Genomic DNA, 14,833 nt, shown 5'->3' on the forward strand with positions numbered 1-14,833 from the left:
TTGTTCAAAGATGTTGTTAAACAACCAAGAAGGTAATACATAGATTGGAAATAAATATTTGTAATATACATGTCTGACAAAGAACTAGTATCCAGCCTATAGGAAAAAAACTCTTACTAATCAATAACAAAAAAACCAGAACTATTTAATGGTTATTTAAGGACATGAGAACATGTTCAACATCATTATACTCTAAGAAAACACAAACCAAAACCATTGTAATGGTTAAAATTTAAAGGGCTACAACATCACATTTTGGTGATGGTGTGGAGGAAATTAAGTTTCATATGTTGCTGATAAGATTGTGAAATAATATAACAATTTGGAAAATAGTTTGCCAGTTTCTCATGAACATATACTTATATGATCCAGCAATTCTACTTTTAAGAATTTGGAATAATGGCCCACTACTGTTAACAACTCAAATATCCATTAGCAGGTAAGTGAAAAAACAGATTGTGTTCATATTTAAACAACAAAGTATTACACAAAATAAAAAGGAAGAAACTATTGTGACATAAAGCAACGTTGAATGAATCTCAAAACACAGTACTGAAAGGAAGAAGCCAGGGCCATCTGGCTGGTTCAGTCAGAAGAGTATGGGACTCTTCATCTCAGGGTCATAAATTTGAGCCCCCCACTGGGTATAGAGATGACTAAAATAAACAAATAAATAAACTGAAAGAAGAAAGGATATGTGAGGCATCATTCTATTCACATGACTTTCTAGATCAGGCATACTGACAATCAGATGTTTCCTGAACAGGTATCACAATCTCAGATTTCAAGATATAGTACAAAGCTACAGTAATCTAGGCAGTAAGGTACTGACACAAAACCAGACACTCAAATCAATGAAACAGAATACAGAGTTCAGAACTAAAGTCACACTTATATGGGCCATTGATCTACAACAAAAGGGGCAAGAATATGCAATATGGAAAAGACTGTCTCTTCAACATATGATGTTAGGAAAATTGGAGAGCTACATGCAGAAGAATAAAATGACAACTTCCTTACACCATACACAAAAATAATCTTGAAGTAGACTAAGAAACTACATGTGAGACCAACCTGAAACTGTAAAACTACTAGAAGAAGACACGGCTGGTAATTTCTTTGACATAAGCATATAAACATTTTTCCAGATATGTCTCCTCTGACAAGGGAAACAAAAGCAAAGTTAAACTACTGGGACTGCACAGAAATAAAAGGCTTCTGCTTAGCTAAGGAAACCATCAGTGAAACAACAGGGCAACCTGAATGGGATAAGATATTTGCAAAATTATATATCCAATAAGCAGTTAATATCCAAAATATATAAAGAACTGTTATAGCTCAACACACACACACAAAAAAATTTCAATTAAAAAATGGACAGAGGACCTAAATAGACACTTCTCCAAAAAAAACATACAGATGGCCAACAGACACATGAAAAAATACTGAACATCACTAATGATCAGGGAAATGCAAATCAAAACCATAATGAGATATCATGTTACACCTGTCAGATGGTTAAAATTAAAAACACAAGATAACGAGTTGGTGAAAATGTGGGGAAAAATAACAAGCATTGTTTGACAATGCAAACTGTTAAAGCCATTGTAGAAAACAGTACAGAGATTCCTCAAAAAATTAAAAATAGAAACATCAAACAAACCCATAATTCTACTTCAGGTACTTACTAATTCAAAAAGATATGTACACCACTATGTTTATACTTAAATTGTTTATAATAGCCAAGATATGGAAGCAAATCAAGTGTCCTATGATTGAAGATGTGGGAGATACATCTGTATCTATATCTATAAATATAATGGAAGATAGACAGATAGATACAATGACATATTACTCATCCATAAAGAAAAAAATAAAATACTGTCATTTGTGACAACATAGATGGATCTAGAGGATACAATGCTAAATGAAATAAGTCAGTCACAGAAAGATCAATACCATGATTTCACTCAAATGTGGAATTTAAGAAATCAACAACAATAAAAAGACCAAAAAATAGAGGAAAACGGTAGTTGCTAGAGGGGAATGGGCAGGGGAATAGTGAAAACAGATAAAGAGGATTAAGAGTACACTTATTATGAAGAGCACCAAGAAAAGCACAGAATTGTTGAATCATTATACTGTGCACCAGTTTCAGGTATACCGTAACACTGTCTGTTAATTATATTTTAAAAGAAATTAAGAGAAAAAGAAATTAAGAAAGAGAGAGAGAGAAAGAAAGAGGAAGGGAGGAAGGGAAACAGAATTAAGAGGGAGGACTTGATCTACCAAATGGCAAAACCTGGGTGGCTCAGGGGGTTAAAGCGTCTGCCTTCGGCTCAGGTAATGATCCCAGGGTCCTGGGATCAAGCACCGTATCAGGCTCTCTGGTCAGCAGGGAGCCTGCTTCCTCCCCTCTCTCTGCCTGCCTTTCTGCCTATTTATGATCTCTGTCAAATAAATAAATAAAATCTTTTAAAAAAATAAAATAAAATAGAGTGGTATGGATACAAGCATATTCAGACTCACATATGTATCACACCCTAATATCACTTCCATCTGTCTTGTAATCATGGAAATGTATAATAGCTGCAGTATGGCTGCAAATACTGAATTATCTTAAAGTACTACAACCTGGACCTTTTGCATCCACTATATTTTCATAGCTTCCTTACCAAGTGTATAATTAAAATCACCCTATGTTCAGACTGTAAGATTAATAGCCTTACCTTACCATATTACTGATCCCATTGTGGAATAATACCTTAAAGGATACTTGGTAGATGGCTGACATGTTAATCTTCAATAAAACATTTATAATATATCCAGAGGTTAAGCACAGGTTTGGAAAGATCTTAGATATTTAGTTTAAAACACAAAAGTTCATTCTAGCTGCCTATTTTTCCCATCAGCAATAATTTTTAGGAGTACATTTTCTACTTGTTCAAAATCCTTCAACCTATGTTTATATAGTATATTCTGGATGTATTTCAAACTTAATTTCACTTACTGTCAATATTCTGCATAGTACTCAGTCATATTTGAGACACGTAACATTTATGACAAAGATATGAGCTTAAACAATTAATTTATTAATTAACTTTCCTATTTATCAGACTTACTTCCTCAGTACCACAGTCACACGCTTCACCTATCTCCACTCTGCCGTTGCCGCAGAGTGCTACCGCATTTTTTCGCATTCGTGGCTTGTTCTGAAGACATCTGGCACCCATATTTGAAATGAAATTTTCAAAGGCACTCAAACTGCAACTGCTAAACGTCTTCACACCACTTGATCTCCTAGAGGTGAATCCATATAATGTCATTGGCAGTACATTTCCAAAAACACAACTCTATATAATATAAATTACTTTCAAAATGTTAAATTGAATAGGTAATGATAAATGTTTATAACAAGTGCTTAGAGGTGAAAATTATTCCTGGGTAGATCATGTGATTTTATTCATTGGGATACATATCCTTATTCAAATAAAATTAAGTACAATAGTAAAAAATAAACAAACCAATTAGAAAATGGGCACAGACTTGAATAGATCATTATTCAAAAAATACATATAAATGTCCAAGAGGAAAATGAAAAGGTGCTCAATATCACTAGTCATCAGGGAATTTCAAATCAAAACCACAATAAGATATCACCACATACCTGTTAAGATGACTATTATCATTTAAAAAGATCAGATTTGAAAAAAATAAAATTAAAAGATCAGATTTGGCAAGGATATGGAGAAATTGGAATCCTTGGTACACTGTTGGTGGGAATGTAAATTGGGGCAGTCACTGTGGAAAACAGTAGAGAAGTTCTTCACAACATTAAAATAGAACTACCATATGATCCCACAATCCCACTTCTGGGTATACATATAAACTAACTGAAACCAGAATCTCAGTGAGATATCTGCACTCCGATGTTCATTGCAGCATTATTCACAATAGCAAAGATAAGGAAGCAATCTAAATTTCCACTGACAAATCAATGGATTAAAAAAAATGTATATACATGCATATATACATATATACACCCATATGCAAAAACATGGATGAACCATGAGGACATTATGCTAAGTGAAGTAAGCCAGTAACAGAAGAAAAACACTGTATGATATCACATATATATATTTCAAGTAGTTAAACTCATGGATGCAGAGTTTGTCCCATGATAATGGTGGTTGTCAGGGGTTAAGAGGAGGTGGAAATGCGGAGTTATTCAATGGGTATAAAGTTTCAGTTATTTGATATGAGTACATTTTAGAAACCTGCTGTACAACAAGTACCTATAATTAACAATACTGTATTGCACATTTAAAATTTTAAGAGAATTCCTGTTAAGCATTCCTACCGCAATAAAAAAATAAAAATAGATTATTTTATATACATTATTATATTAATTTTGAGTTTCTGGGCATGACTGTATATAAATTCTTGTATGTAAAGAAAAATACTTATACATGAATATGATATCTCTTGCCTAGGAATGAAGAAAACCCTGTATCCATTTATGTCAATTCCTGGATATATATCAACAATTCTTCAAACTTCTCTTCTACTCCCTCAGTCCTTCCCCTGACTATTATAAAATTAAGAATCAAACTCTTTTAAAGTTTGAATCTTTTCTGTTTTAATGGTTTTTTTTTTCATTTTATTCACAGGTTTGTAGCACATATATGATAAATGATTCATTAAGTAGTAAGTTGCTTGAGGCAGGGAACTTTATCATCCTTATTATTGGTATTACTTATCACAAGTACAGTACTTAGCAAACACAGAATCAATTGTCTACTGATTTTTTTATAATAACAAAAATCTTCTATTAAATAGATTATACTGTGTTTGGTTCTAAGCTTTCTCACCGATCTTAGAGAAATTTTATATTAATCAAAATTTTATGGGGCGCCTGGGTGGCTCAGTGGGTTAAGCCGCTGCCTTCGGCTCAGGTCATGATCTCAGGGTCCTGGGATCGAGTCCCGCATCGGGCTCTCTGGTAGCGGGGAGCCTGCTTCCTCCTCTCTCTCTGCCTGCCTCTCTGCGTACTTGTGATCTCTCTCTGTCGAATAAATAAATAAAATCTTTAAAAAAAAAAATCCAAAAAAAAATTTTATGTCATTATGTCCACATACCACTAATAAAGATAGCTTCAGAGAGCATTTCCATGAATCACGTTCAATATGTAGTAAAATTCTATCAGATAAGGAGAAAACTGACATTTATTGAGCACCTATTATCAGCTAGAATATTTAATACATACTACATGTCAGGGAGACTGGTTTACATATCAGGGAGACTGGTTTTGTGACCAACATTCTATAGAAATTGAACTAAAGTTAGAAAAGCTAAAAACCTGACAAAACTCAGTTTGTAAATTAGCAAGATCAGCATTCAAACAAAGCTGTTTAAGATTTCAAATTCAGGGGGGAGGAGTCAAGATGGTGGAGAAGTAGCAGGCTGAGACTACTTCACCTAGCAGGAGATCAGCTAGATAGCTTATCTAAAGATTGCAAACACCTGCAAATCCATCGGCAGATCGAAGAGAAGAAGAACAGCAATTCTGGAAACAGAAAAAGAACCACTTTCTGAAAGGTAGGACTGGCGGAGACGTGAATCCAAAGCAACGGGAAGATAGACCCCGGGGGGAGGGGCTGGCTCCCAGGAAGCGGCGGAGCAACAGAGCACAAAATCAGGACTTTTAAAAGTCTGTTCCACTGAGGGACATCGCTCCAGAGGCTAAACAGGGGCGAAGCCCACTCGAGGTCAGCGTGGCCTCAGGTCCCACAGGGTCACAGAAGGATCAGGGGTGTCTGAGTGTCGCAGAGCTTGCAGGTATTGGAATGGGAAAACCGGCTACAGAGGCAGAGCCAAAAATAAGATCACAGCTCGGGCTTAACTTGAACCCGTCGCAGGCTCGGTGAGCTCGGAGCGCCGCCGGAGGTCAGGCAGACGGGAGTTACGGGGAGCTGCTCTCTGAGGGCGCATTGAGGAGTGGGGCCCCAGGCACTAGGCTCCTCTGGGCCGGAGACCAGGAGGCCGCCATTTGTATTCCCATCCTCCAGAACTCAACGGAAAGCACTCAGGGAACAAAAGCTCCTGAAAGCAAACCTGAGCGGATTACTCAGCCCGGCTCCTGGTAAGGGCGATGCAATTCCGCCTGGGGCAAAGACACTTGAGAATCACTACACCAGGCCCCTCCCCCAGAAGATCAACAAGAAATCCAGCCAAGACCAAGTTCACCTACAAAGGAGTGCCGTTTCAATACCAAGGAGAGCAGCAGAATTCCAGAGGAGGAGAAAGCAAAGCACGGAACTCATGGCTTTCTCCCTGTGATTTTTTTTAGTCTTGCAGTTAATTTAATTTGTTTCTTTTTCATTTTCTTCTCTTCTTCTGCTAAAATTTTTTTTAACTTTTACCCTTTTTTACGTTATTAACTAGTTTATCTAATATATATATTTTCTTTCTTATATTTTTCTTTATTCATTTTCTTTTTTTTAATTCTTTCCTTTTCTTTTTTCTTTCTATCTTTCTTTTTGAACCTCTTTTTATCCCCTTTCTCCCCACTCACGATTTGGGATCTCTTCTGATTTGGTTAAAACATATTTTCCTGGGGTTGTTACCAACCTCTTAGTATTTTACTTGCTCCTTCATATACTCTTATCTGGACAAAATGAAAAGGCGGAAAAATTCACCAAAAAAAAAAGAACAAGAGCAGTACCGAAGGCTAGGGACCTAATCAATACAGACATTGGTAATATGTCAGATCTAGAATTCAGAATGACAATTCTCAAGGTTGTAGCCGGGCTCGAAAAAGGCATGGAAGATATTAGAGAAACCCTCTCGGGAGATATAAAAGCCCTTTCTGGAGAAATAAAAGAACTAAAATCTAAACAAGTTGAAATCAAAAAAGCTATTAATGAGGTGCAATCAAAAATAGAGGCTCTCTCTGCTAGGATAAATGAGGCAGAAGAAAGAATTAGTGATATAGAAACCAAATGACAGAGAATAAAGAAGCTGAGCAAAAGAGGGGCAAACAGCTACTGGACCACGAGGGGAGAATTCGAGAGATAATTAACACCATAAGACGAAACAACATTAGAATAATTGGGATTCCAGAAGAAGAAGAAAGAGAGAGGGGAGCAGAAGGTATACTGGAGAGAATTATTGGGGAGAATTTCCCCAATATGGCAAAGGGAACGAGCATCAAATTCAGGAGGTTCAGAGAACGCCCCTCAAAATCAATAAGAATAGGCCCACACCCCATCACCTAATAGTAAAATTTACAAGTCTCAGTGACAAAGAGAAAATCTGAAAGCAGCCTGGGAAAAGAAGTCTGTAACATACAATGGTAAAAATATTAGATTGGCAGCTGACTTATCCGCAGAGACCTGGCCGGCCAGAAAGAGCTGGCATGATATTTTCAAAGCACTAAATGAGAAAAACATGCAGCCAAGAATACTATATCCAGCTAGGCTATCATTGAAAATAGAAGGAGAGATTAAAAGCTTCCAGGACAAACAAAAACTGAAAGAATTTGCAAACACCAAACCAGCTCTACAGGAAATATTGAAAGGGGTCCTCTAAGCAAAGAGAGAGCCTACAAGTGGTAGATCAGAAAGGAACAGAGACCATATACAGTACAGTCACATTACAGGCAATACAATGGCACTAAATTCATATCTCTCAATAGTTACCCTGAATGTGAATGGGCTAAATGCCCCTGTCAAAAGACACAGGGTATCAGAATGGATAAAAAAACAAAACCAATCTCTATGTTGCCTCCAAGAAACTCATTTTAAGCCCGAAGACACCTCCAGATTTAAAGTGAGGGGGTAGAAAAGAATTTACCATGCTAATGGACATCAGAAAAAAGCAGGAGTGGCAATCCTTATATCCTATCAATTAGATTTTAAGCCAAAGACTATAATAAGAGATGAGGAAGGACACTATATCATACTCAAAGGGTCTGTCCAACAAGAAGATCTAACAATTTTAAATATCTATGCCCCCAACGTGGGAGCAGCCAACTATATAAACCAATTAATAACAAAATCAAAGAAACACATCAACAATAATACAATAATAGTAGGGGACTTTAACACTCCCCTCACTGAAATGGACAGATCCATCCAAGCAAAAGATCAGCAAGGATATAAAGGCCTTAAACGACACACTGGACCAGATGGACATCACAGATATATTCAGAATATTTCATCCCAAAGCAACAGAATACACATTCTTCTCTAGTGCACATGGAACATTCTCCAGAATAGATCACATCCTCGGTCCTAAATCAGGACTCAATCGGTATCAAAAGATTGGGATCATTCCCTGCATATTTTCACACCACAATGCTCTAAAGCTAGAACTCTACCCTAAGAGGAAGTTTGCAAAGAACCCAAATACATGGAGACTAAACAGCATCCTTCTAAAGAATGAATGGGTCAACCGGGAAATTAAAGAAGAATTGAAAAAAATCATGGAAACAAATGCTAATGAAAATACAACGGTTCAAAATCTGTGGGACACAACAAAGGCAGTCCTGAGAGGAAAATAAATAGCAGTACAATCCTTTCTCAAGAAACAAGAAAGGTCTCAGGTACAGAACCTAACCCTACACCTAAAGGAGCTGGAGAAAGAACAAGAAAGAAACCCTAAGCCCAGCAGGAGAAGAGAAATCATAAAGATCAGAGCAGAAATCAATGAAATAGAAACCAAAAAAACAATAGAGCAAATCAACAAACCTGGAGCTGGTTCTTTGAAAGAATTGATAAAATTGAGAAACCCCTGGCCAACTTATCAAAAAGAAAGTAAGGAGCCAAATAAATAAAATCATGAATGAAAGAGGAGAGATCACAACTAACACCAAAGAAATACAAACTATTATAAGAACATACTATGAGCAACTCTACGCCAACAAATTTGACAATCTGGAAGAAATGGATGCATTCCTACAGACATATAAACTACCACAACTGAACCAGGAAGAAGTAGAAAGCCTGAACAGACCCATAACCAGTAAGGAGATTGAAACAGTCATTAAAAATCTCCAAACAAACAAAAGCCCAGGGCCAGACGGCTTCCCAGGGGAATTCTACCAAACATTTAAAGAAGAACTAATTCTTATTCTCCTGAAACTGTTCCAAAAAATAGAAAAGGAAGGAAAACTTCCAAACTCATTTTATGAGGCCAGCATCACCTTGATCCCAAAACCAGACAAGGATCCCATCAAAAAAGAGAGCTATAGACCAATATCCTTGATGAACACAGATGCGAAAATACTCAACAAAATACTAGCCAATAGGATTCAACAGTACATTAAAAGGATTATTCACCACGACCAAGTGGGATTTATTCCAGGGCTGCAAGGTTGGTTCAACATCCGCAAATCAGTCAATGTGATAAAACACATCAATAAAAAAAAGAACAAGAACCATATGATACTCTTAGTAGATGCTGAAAAAGCATTTGACAAAGTACAGCATCCCTTCCTGATCAAAACTCTTCAAAGTGTAGGGATAGAGGGCACATACCTCAATATCATCAAAGCCATCTATGGAAAAACCCACCGCAAATATCATTCTCAATGTAGAAAAACTGAAAGCTTTTCCGCTAAGGTCAGGAACACGGCAGGGATGTCCATTATCACCACTGCTATTCAACATAGTACTAGAAGTCCGAGCCTCAGCAATCAGACAACAAAAGGAAATTAAAGGCATCCAAATTGGCAAAGAAGAAGTCAAATTATCACTCTTAGCGGATGATATGATACTATATGTGGAAAACCCAAAAGAATCCACTCCAAAACTGCTAGAAATTATACAGGAATTCAGTAAAGTGTCAGGATATAAAATCAATGCACAGAAATCAGTTGCATTTCTCTACACCAACAGCAAGAGAGAAGAAAGAGAAATTAAGGAGTCAATCCCATTTACAATTGCACCCAAAACCATAAGATACCTAGGAATAAACCTAACCAAAGAGGCACAGAATCTATACTCAGAAAACTATAAAGTACTCATGAAAGAAATTGAGGAAGACACAAAGAAATGGAAAAAATGTTCCATGCTCCTGGATTGGAAGAATAAATATTGTGAAAATGTCTATGCTACCTAAAGCAATCTACACATTTAATGCAATTCCTATCAAAGTACCATCCATCTTTTTCAAAGAAATGGAACAAATAATTCTAAAATTTATATGGAACCAGAAAAGACCTCGAATAGCCAAAGGGATATTGAAAAAGAAAGCCAACGTTGGTGGCATCACAATTCCGGACTTCAAGCTCTATTACAAAGCTGTCATCATCAAGACAGCATGGTACTGGCACAAAAACAGACACATAGATCAATGGAACAGAATAGAGAGCCCAGAAATAGACCCTCAACTCTACGGTCAATTAATCTTCGACAAAGCAGGAAAGAATGTCCAATGGAAAAAAGACAGCCTCTTCAATAAATGGTATTGGGAAAACTGGACAGCCACATGCAGAAAAATGAAATTGGACCATTTCCTTACACCACACACAAAAATAGACTCAAAATGGATGAAGGACCTCAATGTGAGAAAGGAATCCATCAAAATCCTTGAGGAGAACACAGGCAGCAACCTCTTCGACCTCAGCTGCAGCAACATCTTCCTAGGAACAACACCAAAGGCAAGGGAAGCAAGGGCAAAAATGAACTATTGGGATTTCATCAAGATCAAAAGCTTTTGCACAGCAAAGGAACAGTTAACAAAATCAAAAGACAACTGACAGACTGGGAGAAGATATTTGCAAACAACATATCAGATAAAGGACTAGTGTCCAGAATCTATAAAGAACTTAGCAAACTCAACACCCAAAGAACAAATAATCCAATCAAGAAATGGGCAGAGGACATGAACAGACATTTCTGCAAAGAAGACATCCAGATGGCCAACAGACACATGAAAAAGTGCTCCATATCACTCGGCATCAGGGAAATACAAATCAAAACCACAATGAGAGATCACCTCACACCAGTCAGAATGGCTAAAATCAACAAGTCAGGAAATGACAGATGCTGGCGAGGATGCGGAGAAAGGGGAACCCTCCTACACTGTTGGTGGGAATGCAAGCTGGTGCAGCCACTCTGGAAAACAGCATGGAGGTTCCTCAAAATGTTGAAAATAGAACTGCCCTATGACCCAGCAATTGCACTATTGGGTATTTACCCTAAAGATACAAACGTAGTGATCCAAAGGGGCACGTGCACCCGAATGTTGATAGTAGCAATGTCCACAATAGCCAAACTATGGAAAGAACCTAGATGTCCATCAACAGATGAATGGATCAAGAAGAAGTGGTATATATACACAATGCAATACTATGCAGCCATCAAAAGAAATGAAATCTTGCCATTTGCGACAACATGGATGGAACTAGAGCGTATCATGCTTAGTGAAATAAGTCAAGCAGAGAAAGACAACTATCATATGATCTCCCTGATATGAGGAAGTGTTGATGCAACATGGGGGCTTAAGTGGGTACGAGAAGAATAAATGAAACAAGATTGGAATGGGAGGGAGACAAACCATAAGTGACTCTTAATCTCAAAAAACAAACTGAGGGTTGCTGGGGGGAGGGGGTTTGGGAGAAGGGGGTGGGATTATGGACATTGGGGAGGGTATGTGCTTTGGTGAGTGCTGTGAAGTGTGTAAACCTGGTGATTCACAGACCTGTACCCCTGGGGATAAAAATATATGTTTATAAAAAATAAAAAATTTTAAAAAAAAAGATTTCAAATTCAGGTACTTTTTTACCCTCAAATTCATCTTTGAACATTACATAATAAAATATTTACTATTAAATATGAATGTTTTTACTATAAATTATAAATTTTGATAATAGTATCACTAAAATTGAAAAGTGAGGAAATTTTTAATTGAAAATTATATAATATTTTGGCCCTGGAAACTACTTTAGGTCTACTATATATAATCTTAAGTTATTCACCTTTTTGCTCCCCAAAACAGCAGTTCTTAAGAATATGTGTTCCCAAAGATTACTTTTAATCAACTATGCAGGATTTTTTCTATTAGTTTTTTTGATATTTTACATTTTGAATTCTAATACTATGTTAGTTTTGTTTCCAAATTATTTATAAAAGCTTACTGAAAGTATGTATAACTAGCCTAAGTTCTAGGTTCAGAGACAAAGAAATTGAGTGATAGAAAAAAGTAATGGTACTTTCCCTTTGGAAATGGAAAATGCTCTCTACCATTTTTTTGAGGTAAAGGCTAGCACTTGACAGCATTTTGAAAAAAGAAAAATTTATCTTCCCCACTACCCCATTTTCCTTTCAAGGCCTTTCTCTCTTCTACATTTTTTCCTCTAAATTCCTTTCTCATTGCTCATGTTTTCCCTACTCCTCAAATAAGAGGTAACAGGACAGCAATAAATAACTTAGATGTAACTTTATTACTTACATCCTCACAAGTAATGGATAAAATACAATGTAGCTATTATGATCTCATTTTTCAGATGAGGAAACTAAGAGAAAATATAACAAACAAGTGAAAGATTCTAAAGCCCATGTTCCCCTCAATGTATTCCATTCTGAAAAATGGTATCTCCTCTTCTTCAATCAACTTCCATATTTTAATGAAACTGATCTTAGCAAGGAATGAAAAGAAAGCAATATTCATAAAATAATTCAATCTCATTGAATAACTTATAACTCCTTGTTCCTTCTAAATATTTTTGCCTTGTAAAATGATGGAACCAGACAGGAGAGCAAACCTTGCCAGGAGTTTTCTCTAGGTTTCTAGATTCATAGCTCTTGCCATTTTCCATGCTCCTTTCTTCTTTTCAACTTTGAATTCATTTGCATGTGCAGACTATCCTAAATGTGAGAGTTTAAGATACAAGCAACCCACATTTAAAAAGCAGATGTAAATTAAAGCATCTAAATAATATGCCAGTAGGATCACTGAATTATAAGAATTAAGTCTGTTCAAATGCATGCTAATGTTCTCTTGCTTTGTGATTCAACTTAATTCTAACATATTTACTGTCTTATATATGAAGTCATTGTGGAGTACAGAAAATAACAAAGCTTTGGGTTAAACTTGTTAACTAGTATCAACACTGTGACTTAAGAGGTTTTAAGCAAAGTAATTTAACTAAGCCTCAGTTTTCTCTTCTACAAAACAGGGATAATAATACCCATCCACCTCCTAGGGTTGTTGTGAAGATTAAATACTATTAAACAAGTAAAGTGCCTAACTGAACTTTCTGACTTTTATTAAGTGCCCAATGAATCATTGGTGATATTATTGACATCAACTGAAGTCTGGCCGTTAATTAACTGTATATCCAATGTAAAGTCATTTAGGCTTACTACTAATACTAAGCAGGGGCTTTAAAAGACACATTAAATGGAAATAATACTTTCTTACTTGAAAATTACTTAAAATAATGTATGAGATGTATTGTGGAAATACAAAATTTTGTAAAAGTAAGGTAATACATATACACAAGAGTTTTTTAAGAAATTGAAGAACAGGCTGCTCCTGGGTGGCTCAGTAGGTTAAAGCCTCTGCCTGCAGCTCAGGTCATGATCCCAGGGTCCTGGGATCAAGCCCCACATCAGGATCTTTGCTCAGCAAGGAGCCTACTTCCCCTGCCCCTCTCTCTCTGCCTGCCTCTCTGCCTACTTGTGATCTCTGTCTGTCAAATAAATAAATAAAGTCTTTAAAAAATATATGTGTATACACACATATTATTTTTATATAAAGCTAATTTATATCTAATTTGTAGTATAATACATATGTGTATATAAACATGTATGTTAAAGTTGGAGCAGTTATGAAAGAGCATGTTTTCAAAAATTAATGCCTCACTTTCACTCTGACTTCTCATTGTTCTTCAGCTATGAATCGGTCATACTTAGCACAGTCCCTTTGATGTGGGAAACAAAGGCAAAGAACTGTAACTTAAAACTTCCTTACAGCTTGCAGCCCACTGATGGATACCTGAAATATGCAGAGCATGACCTTCCTCAAGGAGCTCATGGCAGCCTTAGTACCTTAATGTTTAAAAGTAACCTTATAGGGGCACCTGGGTGGCTCAGTGGGTTAAGCCGCTGCCTTCGGCTCAGGTCATGATCTCAGAGTCCTGGGATCGAGCCCCACATTGAGCCCCACATCAGGCTCTCTGCTCAGCAGGGAGCCGGCTTCCTGCTCTCTGTCTGCCTGTCTCTCTGCCTGCTTGTGATCTCTGTCTGTCAAATAAATAAATAAAATCTTTTAAAAAATAATAATAAATAAAAGTAACCATAAAGAGATACCTGGGCAGCTCAGTATGTTAAGCCACTGTCTTCGGCTCAGGTCACGATCCCAGGGTCCTGGGATCGAGTCCTGCATCGAGCTTGCTGCTCGGCAGGGAGCCTGCTTCTCTCTCCTACTCTGCCTGCTTGTGCCCTTGTTCTCCCTGTCTCACTAACAAATAAAATCTTTAAAAAAAATAAAATTTTGGGGCGCCTGGGTGGCTCAGTGGGTTAAGCCGCTGCCTTCGACTCAGGTCATGATCTCAGGGTCCTCAGATCGAGTCCCGCATCGGGCTCTCTGCTCGGCAGGGAGCCTGCTTCCTCCTCTCTCTCTGCCTGCCTCTCTGCCTACTTGTGATCTCTGTCAAATAAATAAATGAAATCTTTAAAAAAATAAAATAAAATAAAATAAAATAAAATAAAATAAAATAAAATAAAATAAAATAAAATTTTTTTAAAAAAATTAACTTTATGTTCACATCAGCTGGCCCCTCAATGTCCTGAAAGCCTTGTTTCCAGATTCCTTGGAGATTTGT

The 14,833-nt window shown here is 36.9% G+C and overlaps 1 protein-coding gene across 6 annotated transcripts in view; it reads right to left on the reverse strand.

Moving 5' to 3' along the window:
* Positions 1 to 14,833, reverse strand: part of ADAM32 (ADAM metallopeptidase domain 32) — a 197,757-nt gene that overhangs the window by 76,153 nt on the left and 106,771 nt on the right. For all 6 annotated transcript variants that reach the window (XR_014306696.1, XM_082715368.1, XM_082715369.1 and 3 more), the window contains exon 12: positions 3,123 to 3,300. Coding sequence is in view for 5 of the 6 variants with exons in the window: in XM_082715368.1 (XP_082571494.1) it covers positions 3,123 to 3,300 (178 nt within the window). In the remaining variant the exon portion in view is untranslated. The remainder of the gene's footprint in view (positions 1 to 3,122; positions 3,301 to 14,833) is intronic.

This window comes from Mustela nivalis (genome assembly GCF_964662115.1).
Source record: "Mustela nivalis genome assembly, chromosome: 20".
Classification (NCBI taxonomy): Eukaryota; Metazoa; Chordata; class Mammalia; order Carnivora; family Mustelidae; genus Mustela; species Mustela nivalis.